At 38.4% G+C, this 21,366-nt stretch overlaps 1 protein-coding gene across 2 annotated transcripts in view; it reads right to left on the bottom strand.

The window, feature by feature from the left end:
* Nucleotides 1-21,366, bottom strand: part of LOC6037155 — an 81,191-nt gene that overhangs the window by 44,644 nt on the left and 15,181 nt on the right. Inside the window, exon 2 of one of the 2 annotated variants that reach the window (XM_038264377.1) lies at nucleotides 6,120-6,666. In XM_038264377.1, coding sequence (XP_038120305.1) covers nucleotides 6,120-6,136 — 17 coding nt within the window. In that variant the 5' untranslated portion in view covers nucleotides 6,137-6,666. Of the gene's footprint in view, nucleotides 1-6,119; nucleotides 6,999-21,366 lie in introns of those variants that run through there. The other variant, XM_038264376.1, reaches the window with a different exon arrangement.

The following is a 21,366-nucleotide window of genomic DNA, read 5'->3' on the forward strand; positions in this document are numbered from 1 at the left end:
AATGACAAATGCCGTTAGAGGTGGAGCTGATGCTGTTTATTTTCTTCCAACTTGGTGCATTGAATGTTAGGTGTTGGATAATGTGTTTGAATAAGTTTAGATTTTTCTAGATATTTGATTTATCCGGGACATAGTTTAATGCAAAAAGCTGCTATTCCTCGATGACCCTCATTTTCTTACTGTTGCCTGCCCTTCTGACACACTGACTGAACCATCGGGTCTAAGCAAGAAAGCAATTCTTTCTTGACTGTGACAAATTCTGCTCTTCCAGCTTGAATCCCCAACCGCGTTGTCAGCCCAGCAATTTGCCTCTGCTGTTTATTAATTTTCCTCGCTGTAAGTAAAACCTGCAGCTCAATATCTGGTACACTTCAAGCCGTCGACACCACTCCGTTTGCCATTGTCGATCAGCCCTCAAAGCAGTTCTGTTAAACGGAGGAAAATGACAAATTGGCGTGGAAAGTGGATCGCCTCGCGGTGGGTGATTTTTTTTTGCTGGAATTTTCCGATCCCGCACCATCGATTCGTGTCAATTTTATTGATTTCAGTGGTTTGGATTGAGGAGATTTCACCGACTGTGGCAGCTGGTGGCATTTCGTGGCCGCCGGAAGTGAAGTAACCTCGAACCGGTGAAGGTCTGAAAAGCAGACGGTTTTAATTAAAGAAATCGATCAGCTGCTGTGGCTCTCCGTTGTCCACATATTAGAGAAGAGGGCTTTTTTTGCAGAATCGAACAGCATGCTTCCGCGATCGTAGAACCACACTCTCTTTTCACGGCACTGATCCGTGGAATCGGGACAGAATTCGATTGGTTCTAGACTTTGTGTGCGGAGCTTCCAGGTTTAACTCGGCACCAGATACAGTTACACGTTCTTTTGCTGTGATGCAGATCAATGAAAGATGTACGGTCTGGTAGGGAACCACAGTTTAAGGTAAAAGCAAAAGTTAAATTCTAGATTTAAAATTGTCCTTCCCAAACGGAGGAAAAGATTTGAATACTGATTTTAAAATCGTATGTTTGCAATAAGTAGGAGATGTTTGTTTCAATAAGAATTACATGACTTTATTCTTTCAGGAGGTTGAGTTTTTCCAAAAACCCCCGACCTGTAAAGCAGCTTTACCGAGCTTTTGTAAAATACTCATACTCATAATGTCCCGTATATATTTTCAACACATTTGTTTTAATTATGAGTCATTCCATATCAACTAATTACACTTTGCTACTCGATCATCACCGATTTGGACAAACCTTGGAGGGAACGTTCATCCGTCGATTGTTAACAGAAATCCCTATTTTTTTTATCGATTGGACCATCCCTCTATTGATGTCACCACCCTCTTTTTTGAAGTTTTTCTGAAAAGTTTTTTTTCTGGTAACTTTGCAACTATTAGAACAAATGACTCCCTTCTAGTTGCATTTTGTAGTAAATTTTTCCAGTTTCGGAGGGATTCACGTTCCGTACATAAAGCATTGCATTTTCAGCTGTATGCAACGGCGGGAACCACCTTAATTCTTCATACAATCTTCAGTGGAAAACCATTCGATGCTCAAAAAATATTTAAAAATCAAATTTGAATCGCGAAAAAAATAATTATGACTATTTTTTACATTGTTGAAGTTGAGTTCAAATTAGTGATCTAAACAGAAAAAAAAAGTTGAATTTTGGAATGTTGAAAATTTGGTAGGTCGAATATTACCTTTTCTGAGGAATATCACATAAAAAATGTGTAAAAATGTGAACCTGATAAATATTCATCGAAAACTGATGAAAATCCATTATTTTCTGAGGTAAACTTAATCATTTTTTTGACAAAAAATCTGTCTCCATTTCCTGATGAATATTACCATCATTTTTTTTCTGTGCAATATTGGTTGAATTTTACACTCAAACCCCGATGGTTTGACACCAACTGTTGTCAAACGAAGTTTGAAACCCCTTTCACACAGAGTTCACACACACTATCAAACGTTTGTTTTGATAGAGTGCGTGAGCACCGTGTATAAAGTGACAGTTCGTCACTTTTTAGTTTGACTTTGACCAACCAACGGGGTACAAACTAAAAAAGTGTCAAACGAAAATGTGACAAACCACCTGGGGTTGAGTGTATTAATTAATTGACATTTTTTTTGAATTACTAAAAAGAAAATTCTCAAAAGCCTTCGTCATATTCGCCGCCATCTTTATAAAGACAATCATCATAATATATCGTTACAAAAATTTTCAAAAGTTATAGCTGAAATTAAAAAAAAATGTATTGTTTGCAATTTTAAAACATTGCGTGAAATTTTGTTATATACCATCTCGTTTATCTCGCCCCCTGTACAATTAGTTTGAAAAATGAGGTAGCAAAAACATATCTGAAAAAACTGAACTGAGTTTTTGCTACCAAAAACTGAGAAGTCTAATCTACCGAAAACAATCTGAAATGCATGTTTTGGATCGTTAAAAAATATTTTGAATTTTATGAAATTCCAATGTTACAGTAAAGCAGAAACAGTTATTTTTGCACAATAAAAAATGTCAATACTTATGCCGTTGACATTTTTTTAATGTTTATGTCGCTTCCCCCCTCCTCCCTCTACAAAATTGGTTTTTCATAAAACATAAAATTTTTAATAATATTAGCAGTCTGATCAACTGAAAACAATATAGAATGCATGTTTCGCTGTTGCTAATCCTATTTTGCATGTTTGTGCTGGTTTAAAATTAATTAGAATTTTTGTATATGCAGCACCGCAAAAAACTCAAAAAAATTGTCGATGTTTAGATATTTTGGAAACTAATGATTGGAAAACAACTGGACAGGTGCATTCTTAATCACTTTTTCCATTCAAATGTTGAAACCATGCAATTTTATACACAGAAAAAAAAGTTGAATTATGAAATATTGAAAATTTGGTAGGTTGAATATTACCACTTTTTTTGAGTAATATTACATAAAAAATGTGTAAAAAAATGTGTAAAAATGTGAATGTGATGAATATTCATCAAAAACTGATGAAAATTCATCATTTTCTGGGGTAAAATTAATCATTTATTACCATCATTTTTTCTGTGTACATTTATTTTTACTTTTTGGTAAAAACATTCATTTCAATCAATAAGGTGTTCAAAATGTTCCTTAAGTGAAAAATCTGGCAAAATCGGTCAATAAGTGACACAGAGAAGGGTGAATCCCCAAGTATCCACAAGCACTATATCAAAACTCTAAATTCACTCTAATTTAACACTCCCGATGCTATGACACTTTAAATAGTCTTTCCAAATGTTTCGAAACATTTGTAGCTTGAACCATTATAAACTACTGTATAATGGCATATAGAACAGCCAGTTAAAGTTTCAAAGCATTTAGCCCAATAATGTTTCGAAGCATTAATGGTAAGCTTTATATATCACTGTAAAGTAAGCCTTTAATGTTATATCACATTTTGACATTTCTTAAAATGTTTCAAAACACTAACTCAACACTAGTGAGGGTAATAAATGTTTGGCAGTTGCGTGGTATTTTTTGTGATTGTTGCAGGAAAAAATGTTCGGCGGCTATAAAAATGTGAGTTAATTATGCTTAGTTAGCTGAGCTCAGTATTAAATTATTCTCTTTTTCATTAACAGCTCTTTCTTGTCCCATGAGACAAATTTCTAACTGCGATGGCTTCCTGCAAAAACAAAACTGAAAAGGAGGAGGTCCAGATTTTGCTCTACGCCAGTTCTAACGGCACTTTCGCTCACGTCACGGATCTTTCAGGCAAGCAAACGATCTCGCGCGTATCCGGCGGCATGAAGGCCATGGCCGATCGTGACTAGGCCTCGCCCTACTCCACTATCTTGGCCGCGCAGGACGTCGCCGAAAAGTTCAAGTCGCTCGGAATCACCGCGCTGCACATTAAGCTGCGTTCCATCGGCGGAAACTGCACCAATACTCCGGGATCGGCGCTCCGTGCCCTGAGCTGTTCGTCGATGATTATTGTGAATTATGTGAATATTTGGTAGTGTTTTGTAGTGTAACAGTTAATAAATGCTGTGTTTTAACCTGACAAGTTTTCTCGTTTTTTTCTGCATAAAATGAAGTGGTTCCTCAAGGAAGACTTAGTCGACAAAAATCATCTAATTAAATATATTTCAGGACGAACGAGACGGCTAGCGCAAGGCATCTAGGTGAAACATCTCAGTACATCATTCCCAACACACAGCTTAGAATCTCAAAAGTAGAGAAACACAGCAAATAAACCAACAAACTTTCAAAATCATCATCCCAGCATGAAAATCACTCTCCTAAGAGAGAGAGAGAGAGGGCTGCGCGCAAAGTTTTTTTATTTTTCTATTTTAAATACTGTCGGTAAAGTAGTATTTTGACGTTTTACCTCGGTATAACTTTATATCAACTCTAGACTTCGCCACTCAATTTTACCTCCATGCGTATAAAGTGAATATAAAGTTTCGAGACTCTATAGGCAAACATTATATGTTGATATAGAGGGGATTTAATGTTACCTTATACAGTCCCGCGGTTACTTGGGTCTTTATACTGTCATTCTCAAATTTGTCTGGCAACCTGACAACCCTGGGCGAGGGACATAAACTTCAAAAAATATTTGCAGCGGACCATTATTTTTTTTTTGGAGTGCTGGGACCTAGGGACCATCCACAAACCACGTGGACACTTTTTTGGAAAGCTCAACCTCCCCCCCCCCTGGTGGACAATTGACCATACAAAAAACATTTTTTTTTGTATGGAGCGTGGACAATCGCCATACTCCCCCCCTCAAATGTCCACGTGGTTTATGGATGGTCCCCTAAGAATAGATTCCTGAAGAATGGAATTCTGGGAAACTGTTTAATCTTAATCAATCTGTAAAATAATACCGGTAAACCTATTTATTCGATGACAGCCAAAACAACAATTTTGGACTTTTTTAAGAGGTGCGATAAATGGAATTATCTTCTTTTTGGTGTTTTATTGAGGGGTTACATACATGTAGAAATTAGAAAATCACAAAATTTCATATTAAATAAAATTCATTGAATTTACTATATACATGATTTTTAATCACTCCTGAAAGTTTCACGAAGATATTTCATGATTGAACTGAGTAAGAAACGATTTAAGTTCACAATTTTGCCATGGGCAAAGCGAACTGTCAAACTTTGTAAAGGTTTTTCTCTAAACACCGCTTTGATTTACGGGTGCCACGATATCTCGAGATGGGATGGACCAAATTGGCTGAAATTTGAAGTGAAGACTCTCAAGACATACCCTACTGTGTGCATGACGGAGCCCGGTTTTAAAATTTAGCTTTTTAAAAAATAAAAAAATCAAAAACTGTCGATTTTTTATATGGAAAACATAAAAATATTTTTATCTATTTAAAAAAATAAGTTTTTGAAAATCGGCCTACGTCATGCACACAGGACCGGTTTAACAAGTCTTCATCAAAGTTTTGAGCCGATTTGGTCAAAGTAGTGTTGAGATATTGTGGCACCCGTTTTTTGAAGCTGCTTACTTCAAATACCTATATCCGGCAATGGTAAATCCAAATGTCTTCATATTTATGTTGTTACTAGATGAAAATGTACATTTAAATGCCCAGCAAAAAGATTACAAAGAAGTTTAAATGTGTGCTCACACCAACCTCGGACATTTATGACGATTTACTTGTATGTAACCCCTTAATCCGCCTTTCAAACACTCAAAAAGTAAAAAAATATTTCAAAAACTTTAAAATTAATTTGTAAACCGTCATCAGGTGACATTGGTTATGGGGGGTGAGATTGGGGCATACAAAAATGCTGAAATTTGTATGACCCAATCTAACCCCCTAGATCCAATGTCACCCCTGATGATGGAACGTCAAAAAAGTATTTCGTTCTGGAGAAAATTTCAGAGACTTTAAAAAACAAATCAAGTTGGCATTTGCAGCCAAATCAAAGCCCTGAACAAATCTGGGTTGAAAAAGGTTTGAAGAGAGTATTACCCAGCCGCGTTCCAAACTACTATGCTGTAGCTATTTTGAAGAGCTCTTATAGGATTCCTGAAACTTATTGCTGCTTAGGATTCTAGTCTGAGATTTGGAATCTGAAAATTATTTCAAAACTCAATGTGGTCAGCATATTCCTTACCTCTCGTCAATCTTCATTATGTCCACTTTGGTTGATCCTTGCTGTCCAGTCGATTAGCACCTTGAAGGTATAGTTTTCAATCACTTCCACCTTAAAATTCCACCTCCCGTCACTCATCCACGGACTCGACACGACAATGTTGTTTGACGCGCGCAACCTACAATTCCTTCGTTCCGTGACGAAATTCACTCCAAACCCGTACCGCACCGCACAATTCTCATTCTAAACCGTTTGTTTTTTTTGCTTTCGCCCCTTCTTTCTTTTGGTGGTGTGGTTAAATGCCTATAATCTTGTCTCCACCTCTTTCCCCCCTTGTGAATTACGTTCACTTTGTCATCTCCCAGCTTAAACACCGCCAATTTCTCGGGAGAGAGCTGTTCTTTTTCACACTTGTTAGGTTTCTTTGCTTTTGTAGGAATAAGGTTCTTCCTCCAAGCTTACAGTTACTTCTTTGTGACAATGAGTACTTTTTTTGGCGTCACTTTTGGCACACTTTTTGAATTTTCCGTTGGCGCGAAATTTTCAGTTCTGCTCCCCCAACTCGTGTCTGAAAAGGGCTTGCAATTAACGAAAAAGTAACCCGAACCTTAATGTATGCACTATTCGTGGGGCCGTTTTATTTCACTGGACGCGAAGCCTTAAAGCACGTTACACAACGACCTCCAACTTGCAGACACGATCACTTTCCAGCTCAAAAGGAATTTCTTCAAGAAAAACGAAAAAAAAACTCGATCACACCCTCACCACCAATCCGTGATCCAAAGTGTGTCCAGCCAAGCGCGAATAGAGTTGACCAATGTGAAGGCCTTCTTTTGGGGCACCACCTTTTCCGACTAATTCGTGGAGCTCCGGAAAAACACTTCCAAACTCGACGCCAGCTGAACACGGACTGTGCCGAGGTGTGAACGGATCCCACCGAAGAAGCCAGCCGCGGCTAGAACAGACGACGATCGTCGAGGGGAAAAAAGCTCCACGCGAGCTTTTTGTCCAACGGAGCTTCTGCGAAGAGGGCGGAAAATTCGTGCAAAAGGGGTTGGAAAAGCGAGAGAGAAATCTCGGCCCGAGAGAGAGAGAGAGAGAGAGAGAACAACATGGTGTGAGCATAAATCACACGTGTTCGAAATAAGTGCTACACGTGTTTCGCGCGTCGAGCTCCACCTCGTGTTGTCTTGTACTACATTTTTTTGCGGCGAGTATGAACTTGAGTCAAGTGTTTCAATTCACACGTGTCGATTAGACGAGTGAAAGAAAGTAGTGAGTTGCAAACGAGCTTGATCGATTGATTGGGGCGGAGAAAGATCATTCAGTTTCAGGGCTCTGTTGGTGTACATGATAGTTTTGAAAACATTTGGGGAGTACGCGAAAAGTTTATCGAACGATTTCTGTTATGTCTGGTGAGCGAGTCACTTCACTTTGGGATTCGATTTGAACTGGTGAAATTTGGTAGAGATTTGGTTTAAAGAAGATGAAACTAAGTGCTATCAATTTCGCAAACCAAAATTTCGGTACATGAAACTGGCGCCCGCCATGAGCTCGTGACTCGTGACTCATTTCTGTTCAATTTTCGAAAAAGACATGTTTTTATTAATGTTTGCAACTCGATGTGATGATGGATGCTAGAATGTTTTTGCAACAGGTCCTAATATGTACCATGGCGTTAAGATAGTTTTGATCATTGAATTGACTTTAGACTTGAAAAAGTGGTGTCATAGAAAAATCGTATGCAGGGCTATGGATTCGGAGTCTAAGTCCTAGTCGGTGGAGTCGGATACATTTGAGGATCGGAAGTTGTAATCGGAGTTGGAGTCCCCAAATTTTGAGTGTCTGGAGTAATAGTTAGAGCAGGCTTATTTTAAAACTACTTTGTATGGAAGCAATGGTTGAAGACGGAGTTGGAATCGGTGGAATCAGGTCTTTTTGGAGAGCTGATGTTTGAGTTGGAGTCAAGGTCGCAGAATCTCTAGAAGCCGGTGGTGTCGGTATACCAACATGTGAAGAAGTTGGTCGCAACATTTTCAAAAGCATGGGATTTCAATGAAACTTTGTAGACATGTTATCAAGGGCGTAAGTTATTAAAATATTTTTGTTTTTATGTAATTTAAAAAATACTGTACCTCGAAGCCGTTGCATCGTATCAAAAAGTGGTCAGATGCAAACTAGTAGAAAATTGAATGGGCTTTCTGAAAAAAATACACTGAAACAAAAATACACGCCACTTCCATGAGATTTTTAAATTTTTATGTTTAAAAGTTAAATTTAAAGGTAATGTCACGATTTTTTTCATTCAAAATTTTTGAGGAAATAGCCTAAAATGTTACAAAAAGACATGAAAAATACAGGATGGTATGTCTTTCTTAACAAAATACAAAAATCATTTAATAAAACTGGTTTTTTTCAAAGTGGTCTTAACGTCAAAATTTAAAAAAAACAGATAATGGGAATCGATTCACCAAACAATTTTACATAAAAGTCTCCATATTGACCATTTTCCTATGTGCAATCCTTGTGAAGATACAGCAGTTTTAAAAATAAAAATGCTGAAAAAATAGGTATTATGATGGTTTTTGGCAATTTCTATATGAGAGCGATTCTCTGAGATTTCGGTCATTCGATTTTTTCTGGATTTTTTAATCCGGCTGAAACTTTTTTGGTTCCTTCGGTATGCCCAAATAAGCCATTTTGCATCATAAGTTTGTTCATATAATTTTCCATACAAATTTGGCAGCTGTCCATACAAAAATGATAAGTGAAAATTCAAAAATCTGTATCTTTTGAAGGAATTTTTTGACCGATTTGGTGTCTTCCTCAAAGTTGTAGGTATGGATATGGACTACACTGAAAAAAAATATACACGGTAAATTTTTTTTGATGAATTTTAATTTTACTTTTTGTTACTAAAACTTGATTTGCAAAAAAACACTATTTTTTTTATATGTTTTAGAGGACATCAAATGCCAACTTTTCAGAAATCTCCGGAATGGGCAAAAATCTTTGATCGAGTTATCATTTTTTGAATCAATACAATTTTTTTCAAAAAATCGGAATATTGGTCGCAATTTTTTTTTCAATTTCATTTTTCAATGTAAAATGGGTAATTCTCTACCAACTCACACAAAATCGGGAAAAGTTGCCCCGACCCCTCTTCGATTTGCGTGAAACTTTGTCCTAAGGGGTAACTTTTGTCGCTGATCACGAAACCGAGGTCCGTTTTTTGATATCTCGTGACGGAGGGGCGGTACGACCCCTTCCATTTTTGAACATGCGAAAAAAGAGGTGTTTTACAATAATTTGTAGCCTGAAACGGTGATGAGATAGAAATTTGGTGTCAAAAAGACTTTTATGTAAAATTAGACGCCCGATTTGATGGCGTACTCAGAATTCCGAATAAACGTATTTTTCATCGAAAAAAACCCTAAATTTTTTTAAAAATTCTCCCATTTTCCGTTACTCGACTGTAAAAATTTTTGGAACATTTCATTTTATGGGAAATTTAATGTACTTTTCGAATCTACATTGTCCCAGAAGGGTCATTTTTTCATTTAGAACAAAATTTTTCGTTTTAAAATTTCGTGTTTTTTCTAACTTTGCAGGGTTATTTTTTTGAGTGTAAAAAGGTTCTACAAAGTTGTAGAGCAGACAATTAAAAAAATTTTGATATATAGACATAAGGGGTTTGCTTATAAACATCACGAGTTATCGCGATTTTACGAAAAAAAGTTTTGTAAAAGTTACTTTTTGCGTTTCTCTTTGTTTCGTCGTCCGTGTCTGTCGCGAGTGACCATAAATGGCCATGATCGATGACGACCAATTTTTTCAAAACTTTTTTTTCGTAAAATCGCGATAACTCGTGATGTTTATAAGCAAACCCCTTATGTCTATATATCCAAATTTTTGTAATTGTCTGCTCTACAACTTTGTAGAACATTGTTACACTCTAAAAAATAACCCTGCAAAGTTAGAAAAAACACGAAATTTTAAAATGAAAAATTTTGTTCTAAATGAAAAATGACCCTTCTGGGACAATGTAGATTCGAAAAGTACATTAAATTTCCCATAAAATGAAATGTTCCAAAATTTTACAGTCGAGTAACGGAAAATGGGAGAATTTTTAAAATTTTAGGTTTTTTCGATGAAAATACGTTTATTCGGAATTCTGAGTACGCCATCAAATCGGGCGTCTAATTTTACATAAAAGTCCCTTTGACACCAAATTTCTATCTCATCACCGTTTCAGGCTGCAAATTGTTGAAAAACACCTCTTTTTTCGCATGTTCAAAAATGGAAGGGGTTGTACCGCTCCTCCGTCACGAGATATCAAAAAACGGACCTCGGTTTCGTGATCAGGGACAAAAGTTACCCCTTAGGACAAAGTTTCACGCAAATCGAAGAGGGGTCGAGGCAACTGCTGTGTGAGTTGGCGGAGAATTACTCAAATCAAATTTGCAATCAAAAAGTACTTCAGTTAATTTTTGATAAAGTGCACCGTTTTCAAGTTATAGCTTTTTTTATGAAACTTTTTTCAAAATAGTCGCAGTTATTGTTTTTTTAATAGTGCCCATGTTTGCCCACTTTTGAAAAAAATATTTTTGAAAAGCTGAGAAAATTTTCTAAATTTTGCTTATCCGGACTTTGTTGCTACAACCCTTAGTTGCTGAGATATTGACATTAGAAAATGATGGGTTGTTTGGGTGAGACTTAGAAAACATCAATTTTACTGTTTTTAAACCTTTGCATTGCAATATCTCAGCAACTTAGGGTTGCAGCAACAAAGTCTGATTTGAGCTGGAATTGCTCGGATATAAATATAATGTTAAAAAGAGGAAAATGTTATCCGTGAAATTTCCTACAAGCATTAGTTTTGGTGGCTAGAAATTTTGGCTCAATTTGCGAAGTGTAAGTACACATGTTTCTCCCTAAAATGCCCTGCCATGCCCAAACAAGCTTTAATGGACTTAATCTGTACAGGAATTTGTTCTGGGAACATTAAACTGTAACTTGAAGCCCCAGTCGTTCAAATTTGAATAACTTTAGTCATTCATTTGTGACATGCATTTCTGACAAAATCTCGAAAAATTAACTTATTTCATTCGGCTCAGCGCGCCAGTTGTAAACCATTTTTGGGATTTTGTTATTGTATGCGACATTGTTTCTGGTATCCTAATCTATCATTCTAGGGGTGAGTCCAAAGTTTTTTACAGTTGAGCAACAGGAAGGTAGCTTTTTAAAAACTAGTTTTTTATGGACTTCGGATTCATGACTAGGGCCAAAATTACTCCTGAAAGCATAATTTCACGGGAATTAAATAAGTATCCTGGTTTGGTCGGAGCAATTTTGTCAGAATTTGTATGAGTTGACGGAGCACAATCCAACATAATGTACATGAATTTCCGTTATTTTATTTTGGGATTTCTAGTTTGATATAAATCAAAATATTTTTTTTAACGCTGACAATAATTTTATTGAGCACTCACAAATAATATTCAACGCATGCAAATAATTTTTAAAACTTTCTCTGCAGTTTGTGCTATCTTTTAACATTTTATTTCCTGCACAGCAACGTGTTCAATTTCAGTTTACATTGATCTAGTTTTGCTCGCAAAGTTCCGAATTCCATGTTTATGATGCGCTCAATCAACAAAGCACCGATGCTAGCCAGAGTTCCTGTTCCAAACAGTATCCACAGCGAAAGCAAATCATCAAACTTGATAACTCTTTCTTCTCCACTCAAATACGTTTCAAACTGCTCCTCCGAACTTGACCATCGATTGAATATCTTTCCCCATATTCCACAATCGGCCAGTCGGCTGATGTACTTCGCAAATACCTCAACAAACGGACTGAATCTTGGAAATGAGAAAAACATCGCCATCGACATGGGTCGTTCCTCCAAGATGTAGCTCACCTTGTCGTTCGTTTCCGGGTTGTAGTTCATTTTGCTGTTGGACCAATATTCAGCTCCCTTGCAGAAAATTGGTGCAGCATAAATCTTTAGTGTTTCTGTGTTTTTCTTCATGTTCAACGTTAGTTTAAGATTTGGGTAGTCCGCAAACAAGACGGCTTCTTCCTTACTTACAGACACGAGATGTCCTTGGGCGTCCAAATCGGCTAGGGTTTTGAAATTTGGTTCGTATTGCATCGTAGTGAAATAAGCAATCACTTTGGCTAGATATGCTTCGATTAGGACAAACTCCAAAAATAGCAAAGTCACGATAACAAAATTATGATGTTTCTTCAATGCATGCTGGCACCCCTTATAGAAACGATATTTTAGAAAACATTTGCTGTTCCATGGCACCCATTTTGAAGCAACAAGAATGCAACACGTCAACCATACTGTGATACTGAATGGCCTTACTATCTGTATAAACAAGAGCCTTTTGTGCCTTTTTGGAACAGCAATACAGACGTCCTCTAGATTGGGCAAGTAAACGCGATCAAGTTTTGCAGATTGAGTTATACGTTGCATTCGATACAGACTCAAATCGAACAGTTTTGACGGTGGATTTGAGTTTGAATTTTGTACCCATTCTTCCACTTCTCCCCAACCTTTGGAGTATCTTATAGTTCCGTTCAAATGTTCAACTATTATTTCCACTAAATCATTGTCAATCCCTTCTGCGTGGAAATCAGTAAAATACTCATGGTACGGAACAGTCGCAGGACAAAATATCAAGAGCTGATACTTTCTCAAGTTGCCTAACCTGGGTGCTAATAAATAATTCAAACTATTTCGAATTTCCAAAGAATGCAAATTCCCAGCGAGAAAGTCGAAAGAAAACGATGATTCGATTTCTAACTCGTTGAATATCACGAATAGAACATTGATGCCACCGTAACTTCTTAAAGTGTCCCATATCCGATATTTCAAAAAAGAATCAATTCCTCGCAAAAATACAACAACTTTTGCTTTCGATTGCCAAAGTTCAGCTTCCACTAAATAACGCATCAAATCCTCAATTGAAAACTTTTCATGATCAAACGTATCCACAAGAAGTAGTGAAATCTTTGTAACAGTTTCCACAATGCTTGCAAATTTTCCAACAAGTCGATAAGTAACATCACAATTGTAAAACTGCCGAAAAGATTGCTCCAGAATCGGATCCTTGAGATTGGCAACAAGCACATCGTGCACACCCTTATCGTTTTTCACTAGAAGTTTGATGGTGTCACGCACAAGACGGGATATTTCATTGTGAACTGAGCATTCACTTGGCAGAAGCAAAATTGCCAGAGCAGCGACAAAAAACGTGAGCATCTTTTGAAGTCGAAACACAGAATGAATGAGGTGGGATTCAAACAATTCTTGAATACTCTATCTGCGGTGAGAAAATGCGCATTCGTGACATGTGTTCATATTTGTTCATAACAAAGTTGTTAGACTAGTTTTTTGCCTTCGAAAGTATTTTGTGGTTTATTTTATGATTTTTCTTATATTGGATTCGTTATCAGGTATGATTTTTTTTTAGGTAAAAATAAGAAACTGTGCTGATTAAAATTTAAAGGCCGCTATTAGTCGTTGATATTTTGTATGGGAAAATTAGCAAAAGTGTATGAGAAAAAGCAAGAAAATCAAAATTCCACCAAAAGGTGGCGTTACATGTGTCAAATCATTATCAAGTGTGAGATTATTATGTAGGTATTTTAATTTTAAGCCAAAAAACTTTGTCCAAGACCGAGAAACGATCCGTGTTAACCCTAAAGAGTTATTGACAATTTAAAGAAAACGTTTTTGTATGAAAAGATTTGTTTACCCAACATTACAGATCTCTAGCGACTCTAAACCTTTACAGATTTTGCTCAAAATTTGCATAGTTACTCATTTTTGCCAAGGGAATCGAATCAGGGGTCGATTATTTTGTTGTCACCCTAGTAGTCATCAATGAGGCAATTCCATTTTCGCTCTTAGGCTGGCATTAACATCACAATATAATCATTGAGTTGGGCTACAATATCCTTTCATAAGATTTGACCAACTTTTAAAATATAACCAGAACCCTGGGCTGTCTCATTTTCTCCTAGTGCCATTCCCACTCTTTTCAGTCCATCGGTAACAATGAGACAAAATCACCAAAAATCAATTTTTCAGCCAATTTTTGATCTTTGAAAAACATTGGAAAAAGAAATCTTCAATATATGAAAATTTTAGGGTTGGAAGTGTGATTTGTTTAATGTGACTTTGCCAATGTTTTAAAAAAACTTACTGTAGGGACCATCCACAAACCACGTGGACATTTTTTTGGAAATCTCAACCCCTCCCCCCACCTCGTGGACAATTGTCCATACAAAAAAAAATTGTATGGAGCGTGGACAATCGCCAATCCCCCCCCCCCTAAATTGTCCACGTGGTTTATGGATGGTCCCGTATTGACAATTCGTCTAGATTATGTGAAAAAAATCGGCCGATTTCGACCATTTTTATTTTTTGTATTTTTTGATGTGGCTCAAACTTTGTGGGGAAGGCCCCACCAATGACCAAAGAAGCTATTTTGTGTCATTGGTTTACTCATACAAGTCTCCATACAATTTTGGCTGATGCCCATACAAAAATGCTTCGTAAATATTCAAACAGCTATAACTTTTGAGTGAATTTTCTGATCAATTTGGTGTTTTCGGCTAAGTTGTAGGTAGGGGAGAGTGGGGAGACTTGATCCCCGGGGACACTTGATCCCAAGCCTGTATCTCGTCAGCATGTGGGTAAAACAATTAGCTTTGTTCTAGAAAGTTGTGCGAAATTGACTAAAACTCATTGTAGAAAACAAAGAAAAAAATTAAAAATGTTTAGATTGAGTTACACACATTTTTCTAAGAAGTGCTGCAAAAAACTCCCAAGAGATCTTTTTTCTTTGTTTTGATAAGTATAGAAAACACTGAAAAATTATTCCAAAAAATATTTTTTATACATGAATTGTTTGATAAATATATCAACTCCAAAACCCTTACGCATTTGAAGTTAAATTTATCGTCATACTATTTTTACAATCAATTGTTTAAAAAAGTGCGTTTAGGGAGACTTGATCCCTGCATTTTTACAGTCACTGGAATCAGCCTCAAGATTAAATAATTGGGCTGGGTTTTCGACATAGTTTCCTTTAGTATAGTTGTACATAACATACTGCAGTTTGAACCTTTTTTCAAAAGTTTTGTAAACAAAAATTTCCTGCTTTTGTAAACATGCTCAATTTTGGTCTAAAAAAGGAAATTTTATGTTTTTAAATATTTTGCATGCTAAACTTGTTATATTTTGAACACAAACGTACAGGTTTAATGTGAAATTGCTGTAACTTATAGAAAATTAAAAGTTTGGATGAATAAGAAACATTTTGCTTAAGATTTCTTCAAAATGTTGAAAGGGGGATCAAGTTACCCCTAACATTTTTAAAATGCCGGTTTAAAATATTTTTCTAAAACGCTTGGCATGATTCGAAGAGTTCATCTGATGAAATACCCGTATTAGCCAAACATAGATGAATGTTTAAGCTTTCAATTCATGCAAAAAGATCATAGTTTTGTGAGAAATTGACAGAGTTATGTGCGATACAAAAAAAGGGGATCAAGTCTCCCCACTCTCCCCTATTGTTGAGGACCATTGAGAAAAAATAGGTACATGGAATAAAATTGCAGATTTTTTAATCAACTTTTTTTTATAAAAACTTTTTTTACAAAATAATCCCGAAAAACGTATTTTTGATTTTCGAGATTTTTTATATGTTTTCACCAAATTGATCAGAAAATTCACTCAAAAGTTACAGCTGTTTGAATACACTCAAACCCCGATGGTTTGACACCAACTGTTGTCAAACGAACGGGGTCACGTTTTAGTTTGACACCCCTTTTACACGGAGTTCACACACACTACCAAACGTTTGTTTTGATAGTGTGCGTAAGCGCCGTGTAAAAAGTGACAGTTCGTCACTTTTTAGTTTGACTTTGACCAACCAACGGGGTACAAACTAAAAAAGTGTCAAACGAAAAAGTGACCAACCACCGGGGGTTGAGTGTATACCATTTTTTGTATGGACAGCAGCCAAAATTGTATGAGACTTGGTTCACACAAAATAGCTTCTTTGGTCATAGGGTTTGATCAAATAAAAAAAAAATACAAATAAAATCCATTTCCGGTTTTGGTAGAGAATTGCTCTTATGCCTCTATGCATTCTAACAATTTAAATGATAATGGTAGTATTCTATAGCGGAAAATTTTGAAAAAATTCATAAAATTGAAAAAGTGACTGTAAGAACTTGAAAAAATAAAAAAAAGGCAAAAAAGGTAGTGTTCGCCATCGCGTCCGTTTCCGAGGCTCTTCAAGCGTAAAATAAAAATTTCTGACAATTGGCAACACTGGTTGCTGCGATTGGCAAACCCCCCGCGCCGCTGTCAAAACGTCAACGGAGAAAAGCAACGGCAACCTGATCGTCAGATTTAGCGCGAACGAAAAGCGCGCGCAAAGAAGGGGAGAAAAAGGAAACCGAACCAAAATTCATTCCGTTCGCAAACTTTGTTCAGTACAGATGTAAATAAATCGGTCGTTTTAGAAATTTGTTAGAGAAAACGAGTGTTTCACTGCCGTGCCAGAACGTGGTTTACAGTCCCGCGAAAATAGAATCAAAATCGTCCCGGGTTGAGGCAATCGGCCGCAACAGGTAGTGAGGTGGTAGAGTAGGCTAAATATTACCAAAAACAAACATAACTAAATAAGAGAAGTAAAGTTTTTCGTAAAACAAAAGTTGCTCAAAATGACCTTATCAAAACGGGAAAATAAAAAAAAAATGGAGATAAATTGGGCTGTAGAATGTTACTTTAACCAAAGATTTCACATAATTTAAATACTTTTTAGTATTATTTTTGTTATTTGAAAATTGCTTTTAAACTTTGTCTTAAAGCTCTATCTGCGGTGTCAATGCAAAATTTTTCGAAAATGTAGCGTTACCGTCGCAAGCCCTCGGCGTGACATTCTGTTTCTGTTGCGTAGATGCCGTGAAAACTATTTAAGCTAAAAGTTAGCCTCTGGAGGATTTAGTGTCCATCAGACTTTCATCAAAGACGGACCTTACGTTGGGAATTTTATTGCTCACACACACACGCAGGTGGTGCATGAACTTGAGAGGAGGTCCAAGAAGTTATTGATGGTAGCCAGAACGGTCACCGGAATACCGAAATTATTGGGAACAATTTGGTAGGATATCGGCCACACCCGGTGGCCAGTGCCCTGTAGGAAGGTTCTACCGGGAGGACATTTACGGAACCATACAAATTTGAGCAATATGGGTATCAAAATTCATGGTTTTTGATACTGGTAATGAAAATGACCATTTTGGCAGGATTGGCCACACCCGGAGTGGCCATTGCCCTGAGGGAAGGTCCTACCGGGAGGACATTTACGGAACCATACAAATTTGGGCAATATGGGTATCAAAATTCATGGTTTTTGATACTGGTAATGAAAATGACCATTTTGTCAGGATTGGCCACATCCGGAGTGGCCATTGCCCTGAGGGAAGGTTCTACCGGAAGGACATTTACGGAACCATACAAATTTGGGCAATATGGGTATCAAAATTCATGGTTTTTGAAACTGGTAATGAAAATGGTCATTTTGACTGGATTGGCCACACCCGGAGTGGCCAGTGCCCTCGGAAAGGTTCTACCGTGGGGACATTAATCGAACCATACGACTTGGGGCAATATGGGTATCAAAATTCATGGTTTTTGAAACTGGTAATGAAAATGGCCATTTTGACTGGATTGGCCACACCCGGAGTGGCCAGTGCCCTCGGGAAGGTTCTACCGGGAGGACATTTACGGAACCATACAAATTTGGGCAATATGGGTATCAAAATTCATGGTTTTTGATACTGGTAATGAAAATGGCCATTTTGACTGGATTGGCCACACCCGGAGTGGCCATTGCCCTGAGGGAAGGTTCTACCGGAAGGACATTTACGGAACCATACAAATTTGGGCAATATGGGTATCAAAATTCATGGTTTTTGAAACTGGTAATGAAAATGGCCATTTTGACTGGATTGGCCACATCCGGAGTGGCCAGTGCCCTCGGAAAGGTTCTACCGTGGGGACATTAATCGAACCATACGACTTGGGGCAATATGGGTATCAAAATTCATGGTTTTTGAAACTGGTAATGAAAATGGCCATTTTGACTGGATTGGCCACACCCGGAGTGGCCATTGCCCTGAGGGAAGGTTCTACCGGGAGGACATTTACGGAACCATACAAATTTGGGCAATATGGGTATCAAAATTCATGGTTTTTGATACTGGTAATGAAAATGACCATTTTGGCAGGATTGGCCACACCCGGAGTGGCCATTGCCCTGAGGGAAGGTCCTACCGGGAGGACATTTACGGAACCATACAAATTTGGGCAATATGGGTATCAAAATTCATGGTTTTGAAACTGGTAATGAAAATGACCATTTTGACTGGATTGGCCACACCCGGAGTGGCCAGTGCCCTCGGAAAGGTTCTACCGGGGGGACATTAATCGAACCATACGACTTGGGGCAATATGGGTATCAAAATTCATGGTTTTTGATACTGGTAATGAAAATGGCCATTTTGACTGGATTGGCCACACCCGGAGTGGCCATTGCCCTGAGGAAGGTCCTACCGGGAGGACATTTACGGAACCATACGACTTGGGGCAATATGGGTATCAAAATTCATGGTTTTTGAAACTGGTAATGAAAATGGCCATTTTGACTGGATTGGCCACACCCGGAGTGGCCATTGCCCTGAGGGAAGGTTCTACCGGGAGGACATTTACGGAACCATACAAATTTGGGCAATATGGGTATCAAAATTCATGGTTTTTGATACTGGTAATGAAAATGACCATTTTGGCAGGATTGGCCACACCCGGAGTGGCCATTGCCCTGAGGGAAGGTTCTACCGGGAGGACATTTACGGAACCATACAAATTTGGGCAATATGGGTATCAAAATTCATGGTTTTGAAACTGGTAATGAAAATGGCCATTTTGACTGGATTGGCCACACCCGGAGTGGCCAGTGCCCTGAGGGAAGGTTCTACCGGGAGGACATTTACGGAACCATACACATTTGGGCAATATGGGTATCAAAATTCATGGTTTTTGATACTGGTAATGAAAATGACCATTTTGGCAGGATTGGCCACACCCGGAGTGGCCATTGCCCTGAGGGAAGGTTCTACCGGGAGGACATTTACGGAACCATACAAATTTGGGCAATATGGGTATCAAAATTCATGGTTTTTGATACTGGTAATGAAAATGACCATTTTGGCAGGATTGGCCACACCCGGAGTGGCCATTGCCCTGAGGGAAGGTTCTACCGGGAGGACATTTACGGAACCATACAAATTTGGGCAATATGGGTATCAAAATTCATGGTTTTTGATACTGGTAATGAAAATGACCATTTTGGCAGGATTGGCCACACCCGGAGTGGCCATTGCCCTGAGGGAAGGTTCTACCGGGAGGACATTTACGGAACCATACAAATTTGGGCAATATGGGTATCAAAATTCATGGTTTTTGATACTGGTAATGAAAATGACCATTTTGGCAGGATTGGCCACACCCGGAGTGGCCATTGCCCTGAGGGAAGGTTCTACCGGGAGGACATTTACGGAACCATACAAATTTGGGCAATATGGGTATCAAAATTCATGGTTTTTGAAACTGGTAATGAAAATGGCCATTTTGACTGGATTGGCCACACCCGGAGTGGCCAGTGCCCTCGGAAAGGTTCTACCTTGGGGACATTAATCGAACCATACGACTTGGGGCAATATGGGTATCAAAATTCATGGTTTTTGAAACTGGTAATGAAAATGGCCATTTTGACTGGATTGGCCACACCCGGAGTGGCCATTGCCCTGAGGGAAGGTCCTACCGGGAGGACATTTACGGAACCATACGACTTGGGGCAATATGGGTATCAAAATTCATGGTTTTTGAAACTGGTAATGAAAATGGCCATTTTGACTGGATTGGCCACACCCGGAGTGGCCAGTGCCCTCGGGAAGGTTCTACCGGGAGGACATTTACGGAACCATACAAATTTGGGCAATATGGGTATCAAAATTCATGGTTTTAATACTGGTAATGAAAATGGCCATTTTGACTGGATTGGCCACACCCGGAGTGGCCATTGCCCTGAGGGAAGGTTCTACCGGAAGGACATTTACGGAACCATACAAATTTGGGCAATATGGGTATCAAAATTCATGGTTTTTGAAACTGGTAATGAAAATGGCCATTTTGACTGGATTGGCCATACCCGGAGTGGCCAGTGCCCTCGGAAAGGTTCTACCGTGGGAACATTAATCGAACCATACGACTTGGGGCAATATGGGTATCAAAATTCATGGTTTTTGAAACTGGTAATGAAAACGGCAATTTTGACTGGATTGGCCACACCCGGAGTGGCCAGTGCCCTCGGGAAGGTTCTACCGTGGGGACATTAATCGAACCATACGACTTGGGGCAATATGGGTATCAAAATTCATGGTTTTTAATCTGGTAATGAAAATGGCCATTTTGACCGGATTGGCCACACCCGGAGTGGCCAGTGCCCTCGGGAAGGTTCTACCGGGGGGACATTAATCGAACCATACGACTTAGGGCAATATGGGTATCAAAATTCATGGTTTGGCAACTACGGGTGTGGCCAATCCGGGTGTGGCCAATCCGGTCAAAATTGTCATTTTCATTACCAGTTTCAAAAACCATGAATTTGGATTCCCATATTGCCCCAAGTCGTATGGTTCGATTAATGTCCCCCTGGTAGAACCTTTCCCAGGGCACTGACCACTCCGGGTGTGGCCAATCCGGTCAAAATGGCCATTTTCATTACAAGTTTCAAAAACCATGAATTTTGATACCCATATTGCCCCAAATCGTATGGTTCGATTAATCTCCCCCGGTAGAACCTTCCCAGGCAATTGCCACTCCGGGTGTGGCTAATCCGGTCAAAATGGCCATTTTCATTACCAGTTTCAAAACCATGAATTTTGATACCCATATTGCCCCAAGTCGTATGGTTCGATTAATGTCCCCACGGTAGAACCTTCGCGAGGGCACTGGCCCAATCCAGTCAAAATGGCCATTTTCACTACCAGTTTCAAAAACCATGAATTTTGATACCCATATTGGCCCAAGTCGTATGGTTCGATTAATGTCCCCATGGTAGAACCTTCCCGAGGGCACTGGCCACTCCGGGTGTGGCCAATCCAGTCAAAATGG

This window comes from Culex quinquefasciatus, chromosome 3, assembly GCF_015732765.1.
Source record: "Culex quinquefasciatus strain JHB chromosome 3, VPISU_Cqui_1.0_pri_paternal, whole genome shotgun sequence".
NCBI classification, from domain to species: domain Eukaryota; kingdom Metazoa; phylum Arthropoda; class Insecta; order Diptera; family Culicidae; genus Culex; species Culex quinquefasciatus.